Source organism: Eschrichtius robustus, chromosome 11, assembly GCF_028021215.1.
Source record: "Eschrichtius robustus isolate mEscRob2 chromosome 11, mEscRob2.pri, whole genome shotgun sequence".
Lineage (NCBI taxonomy): Eukaryota > Metazoa > Chordata > Mammalia > Artiodactyla > Eschrichtiidae > Eschrichtius > Eschrichtius robustus.
In genome coordinates this window covers 70094039-70113853 of record NC_090834.1, presented here as the reverse complement: position 1 = coordinate 70113853, position 19815 = coordinate 70094039, and the positions used below count along the sequence as shown (strand labels likewise).

The window sequence follows — 19815 nt, the reverse complement described above, 5'->3', positions numbered from 1 at the left end:
GCTGCTTTCAATAATTTTTCTTTGTCTTTAATTTTTGCCAATTTGATTACTATTTGTCTCGACGTGTTTCTCCTTGGGTTTATCCTGCCTGGGACTCTCTGCACTTCCTGGACTTGGGTGGCTATTTCCTTTTCCATGTTAGGGAGGTTTTCAACTATAATCTCTTCAAATATTTTCTCTGGTCCTTTCTCTCTCTCTTCTCCTTCTGGGACCCATATAATGAGAATGTTGTTGCTTTTAATGTTGTCCCAGAGGTCTCTTGGCTGTCTTCATTTCTTTTCATTCTTTTTTCTTTATTCTGTTCCACAGCAGTGAATTCCACCATTCTGTCTTCCAGGTCACTCATCCGTTCTTCTGCCTCAGTTATTCTGCTATTGATTCCTTCTAGTGTATTTTTCATTTCAGTTATTGTATTGTTCATCTCTGTTTGTTTGTTCTTTAATTCTTCCAGGTCTTTGTTAAACATTTCTTGCATCTTCTTGATCTTTGCCTCCATTCTTTTTCCGAGGTCCTGCATCATCTTCACTATCATTATTCTGAATTCTTTTTTTGGAAGGTTGCCTATCTCCACTTCATTTAGTTGCTTTTCTGGGGTTTTATCTTGTTCCTTTATCTGGTACATAGCCCTCTGCCTTTTCATCTTGTCTATCTTTCTGTGAATGTGGTTTTTGTTCCACAGGCTGCAGGATTGTAGTTCTTGCTTCTGAAAGAAGGTATTTTCAATTCAATGCATATGGAGCTTCTGCTAGTGATGGAGTGTCTCCTGCAGAGGTGGGGGAAAGCTGTGGCTCACCGTGGGGACAAGGACACCGGCAGCAGAATTTCTGGGAAGTACTCCATGGTGTGATCTCTCCCAGAGTCTGCCATTAGCCCCATCAAAGGACCTGTAGTCTCCTCATTTTCTTTATTCAGCTAATTTCAGCTAGCTCTGTGATAATTTTCTATTGATAAAAATTTTTTTTTATTCTTCCCGGAAATTGCTTCTCTCATGTTTTTATAGTTCTGCAAATTGTTCATCATTAGTTTAAATTGTTATAAAGTACTAGGCATGATTTTGAAATAGGATGCTATTTGGAAAATTTTCTCAGGTGGGATTATTTTGTGAATCTTTCAGTTGTTTTTGAAGTTAGCATCCAAATATGCTTTTGAAACAATGAAACAGTGTTCAAAAAGTTCTGAAGTATCAAGACAGGGCAGAATAAACTCAATTATTCTGAATGATAGAAGGACTGAGATGTTCTAACAGAGTTGTCATATATATCATACTATATTAATGTAACTACACTTCAAAGAATTAGAATACATAAAATACTCCATCCGGTATAAGAAATTCTAAGTTATTATATTTTTGTTTCCAGAAACATGGAGATGGTCAGTTTAAAAAACATTTTTTTTATTGCATCATGGTCAAAGAATTTGGTCTGTATGATAACTTGTTGAGACTTACTTTATGGACATAAGCAAATTTTGTTAAGTGTTCCATACAGTTGAAAAGAATGAGAATATTCCAGTTTGGGGGTGTTGCTGGTTAATTACATTGTCCACATCTTCTCTAGCCTTATGAACTTTTTCCTTAATGTGTTATTAAGAGAAATATGTAATGGCAGATTTGTCAACTTCTTGTAATTCTGACTGACATTTTTAATTTTTATATATTTAATGCACAAAAGTGTGTTAGGTTTAAAATGTCCATATTTTCCTAGTAATTTTAGTCTCATTAATATGTAGAGATTCGCTGAAGTGATGCTTTTTGCCTTAGTCTATTTCATTTGATATTAAAATAGTTACACCAGCTTTCTTTTAATTAGTATTAGTCTAGTGTATATGATTACTTCCATTCTTTTTCTTTCAACCCTTCTGTGTCTTCATGGTACTAAGACTATCTCTAGTAAAGAGCATACAGCAAGATTTTATTTTGTTATCTAACCTGACGATCTTTGTCTTTTAAATGGATAAAGCTAATTTACATTGATTGCCTTTACGAATATACTTGGATTCACTTCTACCAACTTATTTTAAACTTTTTACTACTCTACTTTTCTGATTCTTTATGTCCTGCTTCCATCCTTGTTGCTTCTTAGATTAAGGTTTCTATTCCCTCTCATTTCATTTTCTCCCCATTAAAAGTAGGGAGGTTATACACTGTTTTATTATCTTAGTGGCTTCCCTAGAAAATTTATCATGTGTATTTAACTTAACAGAGTCCTAAGTTAATTAGTCTCTTTATTCACATACTAAATAATACAAGAACCTCAGCACAGTCTAACTCAAATCACTCTTCCTGACTTAAGTGCCTTAGTTGTCTGGGATTCTGATTCTATCTTCATTTTTTGCTGCATTTCAGATCTTTTTTTGGGGGGGGTTCACTTTCCTTCTTTGTGGAGAACACCCTTTAGAAACTCCTTTTAGTGAGGGTCTTTTGGTAGTAAACCCTCTCACTTCATGTTTGCTTAAAATGCCTTTTTTCCCCATTTTTAAAATAAAGGTTTTTTGGTTTTGTTTTTTTTTTCCTGGATATAAACCGGTAAGTTAACAATATTTTTTCTGCACTTTGAAAATATCATTCCAAAAGCTTTGGGATTTGATTGTTCCTGAGGAAAGACAGCTTTCAGTCTGTTGTCCCTTTATAGGTAATCTCTTTTTTTCTCTCTGCTTTTAATCTTTTCTTTGTCTTCAGTGTTCTTAGGTATCATTATGAAGTTTTCTTGTTAATTATCCTGTTTGGGATTCCCTGAGATTCCTGAATATGAGACTTCATATCTTTCACCAATTTTGAAAATTTTTAATTCATTATGTCTTTAAATATTGACTATACTCCATTCTCTTTCTTTTCTCCTGCTAGAATTCCAATTAGCCATATGTTGGATTTTCTTAATCTCTATGTCTTTTAATTCTCACTTTCCACTCCATTGTCTTTCTAATACTGCATTCTGGGTAATTTCTTCAATGCCATCTTCCAGCTCATCAATTCCTTCTTCAGCTGCATCTAATCCATTGAGGTTTCTAATTTCATTATTCCATTTTTTCCCATTTCTAGAAGTTCTATTTAGTTCTCTCATATCTGCCTGTCCAATTTTGATAGTTACTTGTTCTTTTATCATCCTTTCAATAGTCTTAAAACTTTTATTTTGACATATTAAATATATTTTCTATTCCATAACTGATCAATTGCTAATATCCATAGCATTTGTGGGATGAACCTGCAGTTTATTGTTTTGGTTGATGCTGCCCGTGGTGGCTTCCTTTCATGTGTTTGTTGATTTCTGATTTTGAGCTCATTTGCCTTGGAATTTTATCTCTGGGAATTTTTTGTGGCCTGGGTTTAAAGTTCATTCCTTTAAAGAGGCATATGTTCCCTTCTGCCTTGGGGAACACTAATAACTTGGAACAACTTTTAACTACATTTTCAGCTTGGGGCATTTAAAGCCACATAAGTACTGTGAATCCTAGTCCTAAAATCTGTGTGAGTACAGACATTTGATGATAAGGAATTATCAGTGCAGACTTCTTCTTTGTCCTGTTCCATTCATATCCAAGGCTGAGATAGACATTTATCCTTACTGCCCCTCTCTGTGGGACAAGATTGTTTTACTTTACCCACTGAAAGTGCTACCCTTCAGAGACACTGGCTCTATTCAGGGGTGTCTGATTCAATTCCCCTTCCTTTCAGACTTCAGGCTTTGTGTCTTGGCCCTGTAAGTGTGAACCATTAAACCTCAGGCTAATTAGGCCATTAGAAATTAACACTTATTTTACTGGATTTACACTTCCTTGTTGTTTTTGGCATCAGTAGGATTTCCTTCCCTTCCAGCTTAGCCATGCAATACAAAAATATATTTTTTAAGGCTTATCCAGATTTTTAAACTAAGCAGACCAAGAGGATTTGCTTGAACATTTAGTTAGCCATAATGTTCAACCTGAAAATCTATTTCCTTATCTTACGACATTAGCTTGTATATCCAAAACACTTATAATTGTGATGATAGCCATCATCTCTGACTTGTTCCTAATACCGTGTCTTTGATATTTCACTATGTAATGTGTTCACTGTTAGGTTTTGTATAAATGGTCTTTATCATATTTAGGTGGTTTCCTTTTCTTCCTATTTTACTTGGGATAGCTGTTGAAATGTATGAAGTATTATTTGACATCCACCGATAGATTCAGTTTTGCTACTGAAATTTACATATGTACTCTACCATTTTTTATAAAATTGAGAATATACAAACATGGAAAAACTTCAAGCTGTGAGAATTAAGTCCCCTCTTCCCATTGCAGTCCCAAGTTCCCTAGTTCCACACCATAGAGAGTTTATTGTGACTTACCAGAGATATTCTCTACATACTCAATCATTAGATGTGTCTCTTAATGCACACGCACAGTGACATATATATACACACAGTACTGCACCGTACTTTTTTTACTTAGTAACACACTCTAGGGAGCTTCTCTACTACTTATAAACAAAAGAATAAGAATAAAAAGACTTTCATGCAGCTTTTGAGTTTTTCAGAGACCAGAAAATATCTCGTCCAGCTTAAGAATACCAGTATACATGATCTTCAATTATCTTAGAATCAGTGACTATCATAGCAATACCTAGGGCAGTGCTGTCCAAAAGAACTTTCTGCTATGATGGAAATGCTCATTTCTGCACTATTCAATATGGTGGCCACTAGACACATTTAGCTAGGGAGCATTTGAAATGTAGCTGGTGTGACTAAGTAAAGGAATTTTTAATTTTAATTACTTTTAATAGCTACATGTGGTTAGTGGGTATTGTATTGAACAGCTCAGCTGTACAGTTGCACAGGCCATCTTCCTGGTTTTACAGAAGAGTGACCTGAGCTGCAGAGAAATGTTTTAGTGGCAGAACCAGGATTGGAACTCAGATCTCCTGTCTTTCTCTTCATTCCTCTTTCAATTTTAGCATAGCTGCTACTTCAGCCTAAGTACTTTTTTGGGTGTAGGGAAGCGACTCTCAAAACCAATATGACCAAACCCTTCAAGATGCTGCTCTTCCAGGGACTCATGGAATCATCCCTATTTAACATCCATCACTTAGGGTCAGCCTGGTTTACTTCAGCTGCTCATTCCCTACATCACTAGGTTCTCTTAAAGCTTTTCCCCATCTATACTGCCACTCCTCTAGTTCGACACCATTACTATCTTATACAAGGATGCTTTGCTGGCATTTCCTCTACTGCCTCTGAGCAACCCTCCTGCTGCTCCTATTTCTGATCATGGTGTTTTGCTCACAAGCCATCAGCAGTTACCACTGGGCACTGAATATAGTCTAAAATTTTTACTGCAAGGTCCTCTATAATGCAAGCTCATCTTCTTTCTTTAAAAAAATTTCTCATTTTAGAATGGTTTTTAGATTTATAGAAAAGCTGAAATGGCAGTTCAGATAGTTCCTACATATCCTAAATCCAGGTTCACCCACTGTTAACCTCTTACATTACTACACTACATCTGTCACAACTAATGAACTGACATTAGTACATGACTATGAACTAAACTCCATATTTATTTGGGTTTCACTAGTTTTTCCTTAACATCCTTTTTCCATTCACACCTATTCATCATTACCTGCCTCATGTCCTCTGTTCTAGAATCATTTTTTCAGAGGTGCCTGGTTTTTCAAGACCTTGACAGTTTTGAAGAGTACTGGGTTTTTCCTATATTTTTCTCATGGTTAGACTGGGGATTTTGGAGAGGAAGACCACAGAGGTGAAGTGCCCTTTTCATCGCATCCTATCAAGGGCACATGCTATCAACGTGACTTATCAATGGTGACGCTAACTTTGATTTGGCCAAAGTAGTGTCTGTACGAGGTTCCTCCACTCCATACAATAATCATTGGAAGTCAGTCACTAAATCCAGTCCACTTCAGGGATGGGGAGTTAACTTCTACTTCCTTGAAGGAGTTACAAATTAATAACTTATTTGAAATTACTCTGTAAAGAAGATTTGTCTCTTCTCCCTCATTTATTTATTCAGCTATTTATTGATATCAATATGGACTTAAGGATATTTATTTTAGACTTTGGGTTATAATCCAATATTATTGTTACTCATTTTCTTGCTCAAATTTCCACCTTTAGCCATTGGGAGCTCTCTCAGATGGACCCTGAACACTTCCAACATGCTGCCCTATAGATATATTTTTTTTCCCTTAGTGCCTCTCTTTGGCACTGCAAGATGCTCCAGGCTCATCTGTATGCCCTGCTCCAGTCCTAGAGTCTGCTGATACTCCAGAAGCCCTGGTTTCTATTATTGGAGACCGGTGTTAGAAACCAAGGTCTGGGTGCTGGTTCCCATCTTCTTTGTTAGCCCCACACCCCACTCAACCAATGCTGATGACCACCTACCCATGTGCTCCTGTCTCTATAACACTCTCTCTCCACTCACACTGAAATCCACAGGTGCTTACCAGCAACATTTTTTACTAGAATGTTCTTCTCTTCCTTCATCTGGCTGAAACTCTGCTCCTTCCAGAAGGCCTGATTCAAAATGCCGCCTCTTTCATGATGCCTTTCCAAATCTTCAACTTGACAGCCCACAGCCCTTCATAGTACCAGGTTGTGAGCTACCTAAAGGCGGTGCTGTGATGTATTTACATCCATATCCCTAAACTCAGCAGAAGGACATAGCAAATTAAATGGCTATTGCTTGACGAATATTAATTGACTAGATTAAGGTCAGTGTAAGATGTACTCTTTAGGGTCTACCAGGGAAAACGAACTACACACACATACCCAACACAAAACAAAAAACCCTCCTGCAGAGCCTTTATGTCCAAGGGACCCTTCCTGGTCTCATGCCCGAAGAACATACCCTGTTTCAGTCATATGTTATTGCGAAAACCAGAAGGGAGAGCCTTATGACTTCCATCCCTCAGAAAAGGCCTTTTCTGTTCCCAGTTACACGCACATGTTCAAAGATTAGGATCAGGGGAATCTAACATGCCATAAGGCAAATTGCAGAGCTGTCCCAAGTCAGGAAACCTCAATAGGAAACAGGCAGCAGTCCATGGTCAAATGAAATGATGACCTGGGATAGGCATTTCCCTAGAATCCTTTGCCTCCCGCCTTTCTCACTCAGTCACATCTACCGCCTAGGGGATGTGATGTTGGGGATGCAAATATAGCAAGGTGACCATGGATGCACCTGCATGCTGAGACGCTGGGAAATGTGTCCCAACTTCAAACCATTCTGGGACTTTGTTACTGGTGCACTGGGGTAAAAGAATACCCGGGGGAACTGAGGATATTGCATCTATCAGTCGCCCTGAGAAGAGGCTAATCCTGGGATAAAAGATGAGGTGAATTTCCGTCAGGGGCTAGGGAGAAACTTCCTCTTCATTCTTGGGGGTGGGAAGTTTTTGTTCTGAGGTTTGGAAAGGGCTGGAGCCATTGTCATGACAGGATGGGGGTGGGCACCATAAAGAGGCAGGCCAAAGTGGCCAGCATCTGACTTTTCCCAGGCGGCGACACCAATGGTACAGAGAAATGGCCAGTGTCGGGAGGAGCAGTCCTTAAAGTAGAAGTTGCACCCTCTGGTCTTCCTGGATGATGCTGATACCCCTTCCCTGAGTCCCCTGCATTCACCTGCCGCGGCAGGCAGCTCTCAGCAAGCTGACGTTTCCTATCTCCGGCCCTGAAGTGCTCGCCTTCTCTACCAGGAGTACAATCCAGGGGTTCTTAATTCCTACACAATCCTCAACCACACAGTGATGGGAGCCATAGGGTAAATGTCCCTGCTCCCTGTCCTGAGTAGGGTGATTTTGAGCGGTGGTGTCACCTTGTTTCTCAGAGGGACCCCCGCAGCCCTGAGCCCTGGTTGCAAACAGAGCTGTCATCCTTATCAATGCACCCTGAATGGTGCTTCTCTCTTCCTCTCTTACATTCCCCACTTGATCACTTGTACTTTCTAAGATCACCCCTCACATAAACTTCCTCCAGTCAAGTCCTTCTTTCAGCATCTGCTTTCAGGAAAACCTCAACTCAGATATGCTGCCAGGGCAAGAGGGAAGACGCAGAGAACAGAGGCAGCAGTGGGCAGCTGGGCTAGGCAGCTCAGAAAGAAGGACCTGGAGGAGGCTGCACGAGAAGCATTTCCCAGACTTGCCTAGGGACTCAGAAGGGCAAGTAGACCGGGCACTGATGCTAAGCAAGTAGCATCTGGCCACACCGAGGGGCAGCAGGTATGATGCCGCCCTCTCAGAGCTCACGATCAGAGAGCACCCTGCCAGAGAGTCCACCTGTCATCTCAGGGATGCTCAGCTCTTCAGAACTTCACCCTAACAATAACACACACGCACCTCTGGCCCAGAGGTCCCTGCCTTGGCATCTTGCTCATTTCTGGGTTGAGTCCTTGCTCCACGATGTCATCAGCATGGCTTCCCGGATTCCAGGTCCATATCCTGCTCCCGAGATGTGACTCGGCGTATCTGGACTCCTGAAGGTCGCTATGCCATTTTAATTTTTTTTCTAAATGCCAGTATTTCACAGTTAGTTTACTAATCCCAAACTCAGCCCCCTCCTACTCTCCATGCCCAGCCCCAGTACAATTTGAAGCTGAATTTCTGGAAACCATCATGCCTGCTTCATCTTAGTACCACCATGTAATAGTACCGTACCTACACATGGATGTTTATTTGTGTGACAGGTAGCCAGTTAACAACACTAAGTAATATGCCCAGATACTGATTTCTAAACACCATTCTCTAATAAAAGAAACTGGGGCTCCCTGGAGAAGTAGTTGATTCTAGGGCCAGAGTAAAAGTGAAATATAAGATGAGCCTGGAGCATCTTATGATATGAGAAAGTAAAGAAGTGCTAAGAAAAAAAAATATGGGGCAGCATGGCCAGGAAGGGCCCAGGAGCCAACCTGAAAGAGCTCCTAGTGGTCAAAGTGGGAAGTATATGAGCAAAGCATGAATAATGATAATATCGATGATAACCGAAAGTATAAAATAAGTATCTTCGTATCCATACTGATGTAAATAAATAAGTAAATGAGGGACAAGGGACAACTTTTCCTTACAGAAGACTTCCAATTAATAAATGTGAAGGAATAGGAAAATAGAAAAATAGAAAACCTCCACTAGGCCACCACAGTAATAACCGGCAGACGTGCTCCACCAATTACAATTAGTGGGAGGAGTGTAAGGAGAAGCAAGATATTTGCAAAGTCTTAAACTATCTCCCCACAAATAAATTAATAACAAAGAGAAAAATAGCAACTTTACAGTGAAGGAATCTGGCAGACACCACCTTAACCGAGTGGTCAATGTTAACATCAGCAGTGATAAGACGTGTTAACATTGTGTCTGCCCTGATATGATGCCCTGAGGACACATCAACTCCATGGTGTCCTTCCCCAAAACATATCACCTTACCCTAATTGTGAGAATACATCAGACGGATCCAAATTGGGGGAGATTCTGCAACATAACTAACCAGTCCGCTTCAAAAGCACCAAGGTCATGAAAGACAGGAAGGACTATCCCAAACAGGAGGGGACACAGGAGATGTGACAACTGAATGTAATGGGCCATCTTGGGTTACCTCCTAGAACTGAGAAAGGACATGAATGTAAAAACTGGTGAAATCCAAATAAATCCTGTGATTCAATTAAGCATTGTCCTGAGGTTAATTTCTTTTTTTAAAAAATTTATTCACTTTTATTTATTTGTTTTTGGCTGCATTGGGTCTTCGTTGCTGCGTGCGTGCTTTCTCTAGTTGCAGCGAGCAGGGTCTCCTCTGTGTTGCGGTGCGCGGGCTTCTCATTGCGGGGGCTTCTCTTGTTGTGGAACACGAGCTCTAGGCACGCAGGCTTCAGTAGTTGTGGCACGTGGGCTCAGTAGTTGTGGCGCACGGGCTTAGCTGCTCCGCAGCATGTGGGATCTTCATGGACTAGGGCTCAAACCCGTGTCCCCTGCATTGGCAGGTGGATTCTTAACCACTGTCCCACCAGGGAAGCCCGAGGTTAATTTCTTAGTTTTGATGCTTGCCCTATGGTTGGTAAGATGCTAACATTAGAGGAAGCTGAGTAAGGGGAGACGGGAACTCTCTGGACTGTCTCTGCAGCTCTACTATAAGTCTAAAATTAGTTCAAGGGGCTTCCCTGGTGGCGCAGTGGTTAAGAATCTGCCTGCCAATACAGCGGACACGGGTTCGAGCCCTGGTCCGGGAAGATCCCACATGCCGCAAAGCAGCTAAGCCCATGTGCCACAACTACTGAGCCTGCCCTCTAGAGATCGCGAGCCACAACTATCGAGCCCGTGTGCCGCAACTACTGAAGCCCGCGTGCCTAGAGCCCGCGTTCCGCAACAAGAGAAGCCACCACAATGAGAAGCCCGCGCACCGCAACGAAGAGTAGCCCCTGCTCGCAGGTACTAGAGAAAGCCCACACACAGCAAAGAAGACCCAACGCAGCCAAAAATAAATAACATTAAAAAAATAAATAAAATTAGTTCAAAATAAAAAAGTTTTAAAGAAACACTGACAAATGGGCTATGGGTTTAAGTGTTAAGACAAATAGTGAAATATAAAGAAGATCTGGGAGAACTTTAGAGTGCTACCAAGGCAGGAAACAGCTTAATGTGAGAAAAGGATTTTGGGGCCAGAGAAGTTAAGACAAATGATGAGGTTCTGAGCTAAGGAGGAAGCAGTGGGGCTGGAAAATATTGTTGAAAGCCACCCCTGACCTAGCACACAGTGAGCCAGGCACTTTTCCAAGTGCTGCACGTGTACTAACTGATTAAGAAATGGGACGGTTTGGGGCTTCCCTGGTGGCGCAGTGGTTGAGAATCTGCCTGCCAATGCAGGGGACACGGGTTCGAGCCCTGGTCTGGGAAGATCCCACATGCCGCGGAGCAACTGGGTCCGTGAGCCACAACTACTGAGCCTGCGCGTCTGGAGCCTGTGCTCCGCAACAAGAGAGGTAGCGATAGTTAGAGGCCCGCGCACCGTGATGAAGAGTGGCCCCCGCTCTCCGCGACTAGAGAAAGCCCTCGCACAGAAACGAAGACCCAACACAGCCAAAAATAAATAAATAAATTTATTTAAAAAAAAAAAAAAAAGAAATGGGACGGTTTGACACACACACACACACACACATATATGGGAACACAGTTGTCAGAACTGTGAGTAACAGAAGATGAGGGAAGAAGAAGGAGCTACCCACGATGACCCCCAGGTTTGTAATCTGTGGTCATAATAGCATTCCTCAAGGTGGAAAACAGATTGGGCTTGGGGAGGAGGAAGATAAGCTCAGTTTGGGGCAGGCTGGTTATAGGTGCCTGTGTGACAGCCAGGTGGACAGGTGAAAGATAACCTTACTTACAGCTTCAAAGAGAAAGCCATTCCAGAGATAGAGACCTGAGAATGATGATCATAGAGCTGATGGTGGAAACTATAGGTGTGGATGAAATCACCCAGGAAGAGGGTATGAAAGAAAAAGAGAAGGGGGCCAAGGATGGAAGGTGGAGGAACCCCAACCATTACAGAAAGAAGAACAGACGAGGAGGACTGAGAAGTGGGTGTCAGAGGTGGAAGAGGACCCGAGGAGCATGAGGTCACAGAAACCATCAGGCTGGGGTAGGGGGGGTGAGATGTTCAGTAGTGTCAAATGCCACCACGTAAGAAGAGCTCTCAATTGACACTGGTGACCTGGGAAGGAATAGTTGATGGGAAGGCGGTGTCACCCAGCCTGTACCAAAGGAGTGAATGCTCAGTGGTGGGAGAGCAGAACAGGGAGTGCCAAACATTATTTTGAGAAACGTGGTTGGGAAAGAGGAAAGAAAAATAGCCAGAGGGGAACTCAAGGTCACAGGGGTCACCCAAAACTCCGTCTCCAGACTGATTCCTCCTTGGAGTTCCTGACACATATTTTCAACTGCAAACTAGTTCTCTCCACTGGGTACTCTGCCTGTAGCTTTTGAATGTGTATGTCTAGCCTTAGACCTACAACGGTTCTACACTTAAGTTGACAAAAGAGGCATCACCTCCGCTGTGAATCACATTTTCAACATGAACATTGAGATCTGAGATGATCTAACCTGACTGTACTTGATGCCTGACTTGGGGCGGCACGGATGATGCTGGACAGTTTTGTAACCATTCCCGGAGGTGAGATTGCTCGTGACCACGTTCCATCACTGCACAGCCATGTTCCACCCCTGCTTTCAAAGCCCAGCGTAGAACACTTCCAGACAGTTTCAGATCCCGACTAGAAATTTGCTGGCGGGGTTAAAAGCTATAGTCACTAGGAGAGATACTCAGTGAGGCTCACGGCTTTTTCACATCTGCATGTGCCAAAGATGTTTCATTCCTCTCCGTGTTCAGTTGCATTTACAAGCCTTTAGATATGAACACTCATTAATGTTGACGTTTGAGTACCGAATCGGCTTAGCTTCCTAGAAATTACTAGATTTTATATTATTCATTCATTCATTCAATATACATTAAGTGCTGGGCAACATGTTAGTACTGGAGAAGACTGGATAAATAAATGCGAAGAGGTTCCTTTCCTTGAGAAGCCCACATACACTTACGTAAACAGCTACAAACAACATGGAATATCCTATAATAATAAAGCCACGTATATTATGTATACATGTCTGTGTGTGTCTATATAATAAAGCATTATGTTATGTATACGTCTGTGTATCTACATAACAAAGGCACGTATGTTATGTATATGTCTATGTGTATCTATATAAGAAAGGCATGTATGTTATGTACATGCATGTGTATCCATGTAATAAAGACATGCATGTTATGTATACATGTGTGTGTATCTATTTCTGAGGGAACACAGACGACAGCATGACTCTCTCTTCCACATGTGACTGGGTTGTGAGGGGCATGAGAGGGAGGCACGTTCAGTTGACTGTAGAGATTGGAAGGATGAGCAATAATGGTTTGCCTCGGTGGATAAAGGAGGAAGAAGGGCCCTAGAGGCAGAAGGAATAGCAAGTGCAAAAGTAGAGAGGTGAGAATATGCCCGGCGTATGTCATAATGTGGTGATGGTGTTCATAAACATAACAAAACCACCAAGGAAATGACGAAAGACACTGACTGGGCACTCACTGTGCATCAGGTGCTGTTCTAAGCACTTTACATGCATGAGCCACGTGTGCGAGTGGTCAGAGGTGAGGCTGACAAGACAGCTGGGGATCGGATGATGAAATGTTTTGAATGTTGTACTAATAGGCCTGGACTTTGTCCCACAGGTAGGGGAGAGTGAGTACTGGCAAGATGAGACTTGCAATTGAAAAAGATTCCTCAGCTAGCTGTGTGGGGAACGGGTTGGGGGAGGTGAGATGGGAAGCAAAGAGGTGAGTTGGGAAATTGTTTCAACAGTTCAGACAAGTGAAAATTGCAGGGAGGAGGGATGCGGGAGAGAATTCTGAGCAAGAAACGGGCCTTGGAGACCCCCCTGCCCCGCCCCACAGCCATGGGGGGGCAAGGAAGAGGGAAGGGGTTCTAGTCACTCAGAGGGGCAGGAACATCTTCAGGAAAGTGGATGAGCTCAGCGTGAGGTGCACGCAGGTGGAGGTGCCGAGTGGAGTGGGCAGCTAAGAATGAAAGTCTAGAACTTGGGGCAGTGGTTAGGATGAGAGAAAGTGGGGCGCAGAGAGGGGAAGTCCAAATCCAGTCAAGTTGAATCTGTCATCACCAAGCTCACCCTGAAGTCTCCCGTCCCCGCCTCCTCCACACTTTCACACAACAGCTATGAATGGATACAGGGACACATACCCTTCCAGATGCAAGTTACCTGGAGACGCACAGGGGCCAAGCATCATAAAGCGCATACTTGCACCAACCTAGAGAGAGATACGCAGAGGAACACACACACACACACACACACACACACACACACACACACAAACACACGGGGCCATAGATCACAGAGGTACACATACACACACAAACACACATACATACACACAGGTCCATAGGAGAGCGGTACACAAACACATACATGCATCTCCACACACACGTAAATAGACCTACAGAGGTCACAGGAGCACAATTTTCTGGAGAGGGTGAGGCATGTATTCCAGTGTACGGTGGAGTCGTTCCATGCTGATGACCCTCGGCTGTGAGGGGGAGTAGCCCCATCTGGTCACAAAGACTCCCTTTGCAATGCGTTCATGTAAAACATCCCAAGAGGACATCTAACTGATCTGTTATCCCACGCAGGACCCATTCCTATTCCACTCCAGGTGGACTGCTGTGGACGGAGAACAACTCTAAACCAGGAGATTAAAGACACCCACTGCAATATTCAACTCTCCTCTTACCAAAAAGCTTCTGCAGGACTTGGCCATCATATAAATCTTCAGCCAGGTCTTTCACAATGATTCTTTCTCCAACCAAAACATCATTAATCCAGTCAATTAATACCTACACAGAGAGAGAGAGAATAAGAGAAGAGTCATGGGGTATTTTCTTATAGAACAGCTTTCTCATCCTGGACAGTTAAAATTTAAATGAACTTCAGATTTTGAAAGGAACAGAACTATCCAAATGACCCAGTATGTGGACAAGCTGTGAGTGGGAGCCCCAGTGGCCCTGTTAACTCTCAGGTATGAGCTCTTCTAGTGCTGATGGCACCCGTGTCTCTGCTAATACCTCTGGTCGCTACCATTCCCTCCCCGAATGGCAAGCAACGTTCGCACAGTGCTTGGCTGTGTGGTTTTGTACCGGCAAGAGTATGGGCTTTGGAGTTATGCAAACTGAGGTTGAAAATCCCACTTTACCTACTAATTAATTTGCGCATCTCTGGGATCTATGGACATCTGTGTGTGTGTGTGTGTGTGTACCTCTGTCATCCATGGACCTCTGTGTGTGTACCTCTGTGACCTATGAATCTAAGGCAAGCTAGCTATCTGCTCTGAGCCTCTGATTCCCCACCTCTATAACTGAGGTTGAAGATACCTCCCACACTAGGTGGTAGAAAAGAATTACAGGAATTCCCTGGTGGTCTCCGCGCTTCCACTGGTTAGGACTCCGCGCTTCCACTACAGGGGGCATGGGTTCAATCCCTGGTCGGGGAACTAAGATCCCGCATGCCGTGCAGAGTAGCCAAAAAAAAAAAAAAAAAAAACTACATGCGGCAAGAACCAAACGGTCAGTAAGGGCAGATTTTATTCATAAATAAAGCACTCTCCCGTTGTGACATCTGACCAGGTGGTTACTGTGTTCAGGAGGGGAAATCAAACACAGAAGTAAACGTATCTGCCCAAGGACAGAGCTAACTGTGAGCGGAGACAGGAATCGGGCTCTTGTCCACCTCGCTCCAAAGCACACGCTCTCCTCCCTGCACCAGGCTCCCTCTCAGCGGGGCTGTGCAGTCTCCTGCCTGGTCTGTATCTTGGCCCCCGTCATTCCCTGGGAGTCCTCCGTGCACCAGGCATCCAGCAGCGGCGTTCCAGGTGATGCCTCACCCAAGTAATCCACACGACACCCAAGAGGCAGGTAGCATCAGGTAAGGAAACTGAAGTTTGCACAAGGCCATTGCCTTTTTAATTTTAACCTCTTGTTTTGCTTATGAAGATATTATTTATATAAAATAAAATTAACTAATTTTAAGTACACAGTTTGATGAGTTTTGGTCACTGTACACGGTTGTGTAACCACCACCACAATCAAGACACAGAACAGTTCCCTAGCCCTAAGAAGGTTCCTTTGGTTTCTTTGTGCTCCGTCCCCTGCCCTGATCACAGGCCTCAGGCAACCACTACAGTTTTGCCTTTTTGACAATTTCACTTATGTGGAACATCATCTTTTGTGTTTGACTTCTTTGACTTGGCAGAAGTAATTGCCTTTACAACACAGGTGGGAGCTGGGCTAGGTTTCCATCCCTGGCTGGAGCCCTGTGCCTTCAAAGCACATTGTTCTACTGCCCTAAGGCAGGAGCTTCCTTGCTCCCTTCCTCCCTCCTTCCTTCCTCTCTCCTCCCCTCCCCTCTCTTTCCCTTCCCCTACCTTCCTTCCCACTCCCTCCCTCTCTCCCTCAACCATCCATCCATCCATCCATGCATGCATCCATCCATCCAACATCTACCCACCCAGCATTTATTAATACCTGCTGTATGTCATACTCTGTGCTGGATCCTGGGCATACAATGATGAAAAAAAGAGAGAATCTTTAACCCCAAGCAGCTCACCATTTAGCGAAGGAGACAGAGAAGTACATGAGTAGTTGTAACGCCATGTGGTGACTACAGTGACAGAACTAAATGCGTGAACCACAGCAGCACACAGAGGGGCTGAGTGACAGCCCTGGGGTTTAGAGAAAGCTTCCTGGAGGACGTGACCCAACTTTGGCTTCAGGGGAAGAGCAGGTAGAGCCCCTGGGCACGGGGACTGCATGACCAAAGGCCTGGTGGTGGCAGGGCCGAAGCAAGCACGGTGCGCAGGCGTGTACGGGGAGCCAAGACGAACAGATCTGGTGTCCTTGTGTTGCCAGGCAGGGGTTATCTGAGGTTAAAGAGGCAGCCAGAGCATGGAGGCTTCAAACACCACCCCCAGGACTGTGGGCTTCAACCTGCAGTTCTTAGAGGAAACTACATACAGGTTTTGAACAGGAAAATGATATATTCAGATTTGCATTTTGAACGAATCACTCTGGCACCCAGTGCCTTTTTGTTCTAAGTGCAGCTTGAAGAAGCTGAAGAAGAAGGACACAGGACAAGGAATCAGAAGGGGGATGAAATGAACATTTTTTGAGGGTGACCATTTGTCAGCCACTGTGCCAAGTACATTATGCACAGTATTTCATTTCATCTCATTCGTTTCTGTTTGAACCCCATCTCCTCCACTCAGCTGTGACCATAAACAAACCATCTGGCTTTTCTGAGTCTCAGTTTCCTCATATGTAAAATGGGGATGATACTAGATCTTACTTCACAGGGTCCTTGAGAAAAGTGGTGAAAGGACTGTGTGAGCTCTAGGATCCTGGCAAATGGGAACTTATTTGCGCTAACTTCTCCGGTGCTTATGGTCAACGCCATTCGTTGGGCACTTGTCATGTCCCACTTCTGTTAACTTGTCGATGTCCACCTACTGGACCGCGAGCTGCCTGTGGGCAGGGACTGCCATGCCTTTCTATTCTCTCCGCAGTGGCTCGTGTGGTGCCTGCACAGGGTGCGTGGTCTAGAGACACCTGTTGAGTCTGGGAGGCACCTGAAGCCCCTTCTAACTTCCTCTTACCTTGATCAGTTCTTGAAGTTTGGGGTCGCTGCGTGAGTTGGGATCCACCATTGTTCGCACTTCGTTCTCCTCTTTAAAAAGAAAAGACAGTCAGTGGGGTGGTCCCACCTGAAGGCATTAGGCTAACCCAGAGAACAAGAGACCCCCTTACCCAGCATTGTGTCCTCAGGGTCCAGCTCAAAGGGGATGGGGCTGAGGGGCAGGTTGATGGCGTTCATGCCCTCCTCCTGAAGCTCTGACACTGCAAGAAGGAAGCACAGAGTCACACTGTAGCCCACAGACAACACGGGGTGGGGCTCGTAACAGTCGTGTTCCGTATCAATGTGGATTGAGAAATAAAAGCACCAAGGTTAGCCTATAGCTGTGGCTCAGCCTGCATCTGATTCCTGCCTCTCCTTGCTAAAAAGGACCAAACTGTCCCCTTCATCTCACCTCTTCTGACCGTCACCTCACTCGTTTTCCTGGAGAAATAGGGCACAGAAATCTGCCTCCTTTCGGAAATGATCTCGGGATAAACAGAAGTGAGGTGGGCCCTGCAGTTTCTCTTAAGTCTCTGCCCTTGCCTCCTGCCTGTCCCTCCTTCCAGGGCTTGCCATCTGGTGCAGCGTGCGCCTGACAACTCTTTGTTGACTGGATGAACGAGGTCCCCACGTTGAGGCTACATGTATGTTGTAGATCATTTCCATCCTCAGTTCAACCCTCCTCTGACTTCTCTCCTGATTCGGCTTCCCTGAGTATTTTTCTGATTATCCCGCCTCCCTCCTTTACCTGGCCCCAGCTGCTGCTTGAGAGTACCTCATTCTGGCCTCTCCCTGGGCTCTGGACCTGTCCCTTCAGCTGTAAGGAGTCATGGGCCCTGTGGCCAGGCACCTCACCTCTCCAGGCCCGTTCCCTCAGCTGAACATGAAGAGCTGGGCAGGATGACCAGTAAGTTCTTTCTTACTCCCCAAATCTTAGAAATCTATGATTCCACTGTTCTCAAGAAAAATAACAAGAGGTCCATGACCACTAAAGACTTCCAGCCTGCTCCCTCCATGCACTGAACCCTCACATGAAGCCTTAGTGAAAAATAAAAATCCCTACCACAAAACCAGTTGTGTGATGGACCCTTGCTGAGCACTTACCTTGGATTTTTACCTCTCCTAAAAGCAGTGGCTCAAATCTCCTCACCTCTACTCAATTCCAGTTTGAGTAATTACTTTGCACCAGTTAAGCACAGAATGACCATTTTCTCTGAAAGCACTGATCACCAAAGGGTTCTTAAAGGGCTGATATGGCAGCTGCAATCAACCTTTAGTAAAAGCAATGTCCCACCTTTCCATTTTATTTATTTTTATGGACTATGGCCTCACCGATTGCCAGCATATACTTGCAAGAACTCTTAAGCACAAGGCAGTTGCTTACAAAGAGTTCTTTCATATTAGCAAACTCACTGATTGTTGCAGCTGGACAGGGAACGAGATTGCCTAAGAAAGGGAGTGAAACCCACTCTGCCCTAAAGGACGCAACTCGCCTTATGAAGCTGGTTATTTAGTCCTGTTGCTGTGGGATCTTGACATTCATATGGGATATCAGCCAGTCACCATCTTGAATCTCCAAATCCACAGACACCCACCACTCTATATAATTCCCCCCAGCCCCATAAAACATAACTGAAAAACGTAAGTGACACCTTCAAGGTTTAAATGATTCTACAAGTATAGGACTGCATTTGCTTTCCAGCGAAGAACAACTGCTTCCTGTTAGACTCCATAATGTCTTCTAGCACTCCTCCTAGGACTAGCAGTTTGCTTTCTTTTCCAGGCTGTTTCTTACAAAGAAGCAAGATTTCCACTACTTAACAAGCACTGCTACGCAAGCAACGGGCAATGGAAATAAAGTCACGTTTCAGTGTGGGTGTGAGACTGGGTTTACTGGCCACTGAAGAGACTAGCTCTCGCTGCCATCTATTTCTCCTTCCCGTGTCCGCTCCCCGCCACCACCCCCGGCCACGTCTGTGCTGTCCAATACAGTAGCCATTAACCACATGTGGCTACTGACATTTAAATGAATTAAAAATTCAGTTTCTTAGTTGCGCCTGTCACATTTCAAGTGCTCAGTGGCCCACAAGGGGCAAGTGGTACCACATTGGACAGTGAGAATGTAGACTTCCTCACAGGAGATTCAGTTGGATGGCGCCGTCCTAGGTAATCCCATAGATCCAAATGATGCCCATGTTTAAATCTCCAGCCTGATGTATGCTCTATTATATATTTTTAAAATTAATAAGATTTAATTATCTAAAAGTGAATTCAAGGCAACAGAATCAGGGATAGGATAAAAATGAAGCATCTTCCTAGATATTTTTCATGTACAAAAGCCACCAAGTTTGACCTAATTTATTCTCTATTGGTTTTATTTTACCCAGCATCACTGGGTTGTGAAAACAGAAGTCAAGCCATTATTAAAACAAGACCCAGAAACAAACAAAAACAAACAAAATCTCCAGCCTAGGCCTGACCCTGAGCTCTAGACTCAATGTCTCCTCTTATGTCTATTAGTGGAGATCTCAAATGTACACATCCAAAACAGAACTCGTGAT

At 43.8% G+C, this 19815-nt stretch overlaps 1 protein-coding gene across 1 annotated transcript in view; it reads right to left on the bottom strand.

Moving 5' to 3' along the window:
• Positions 1 to 19815, bottom strand: part of PARVA (parvin alpha) — a 179390-nt gene that overhangs the window by 65246 nt on the left and 94329 nt on the right. The window contains exons 3-5 of the mRNA XM_068554593.1: positions 17386 to 17475; positions 17235 to 17305; positions 14322 to 14424 (exon numbers count right to left, since the gene is read on the bottom strand). Of these exons, the coding sequence (XP_068410694.1) occupies positions 14322 to 14424; positions 17235 to 17305; positions 17386 to 17475 (264 nt within the window). The remainder of the gene's footprint in view (positions 1 to 14321; positions 14425 to 17234; positions 17306 to 17385; positions 17476 to 19815) is intronic.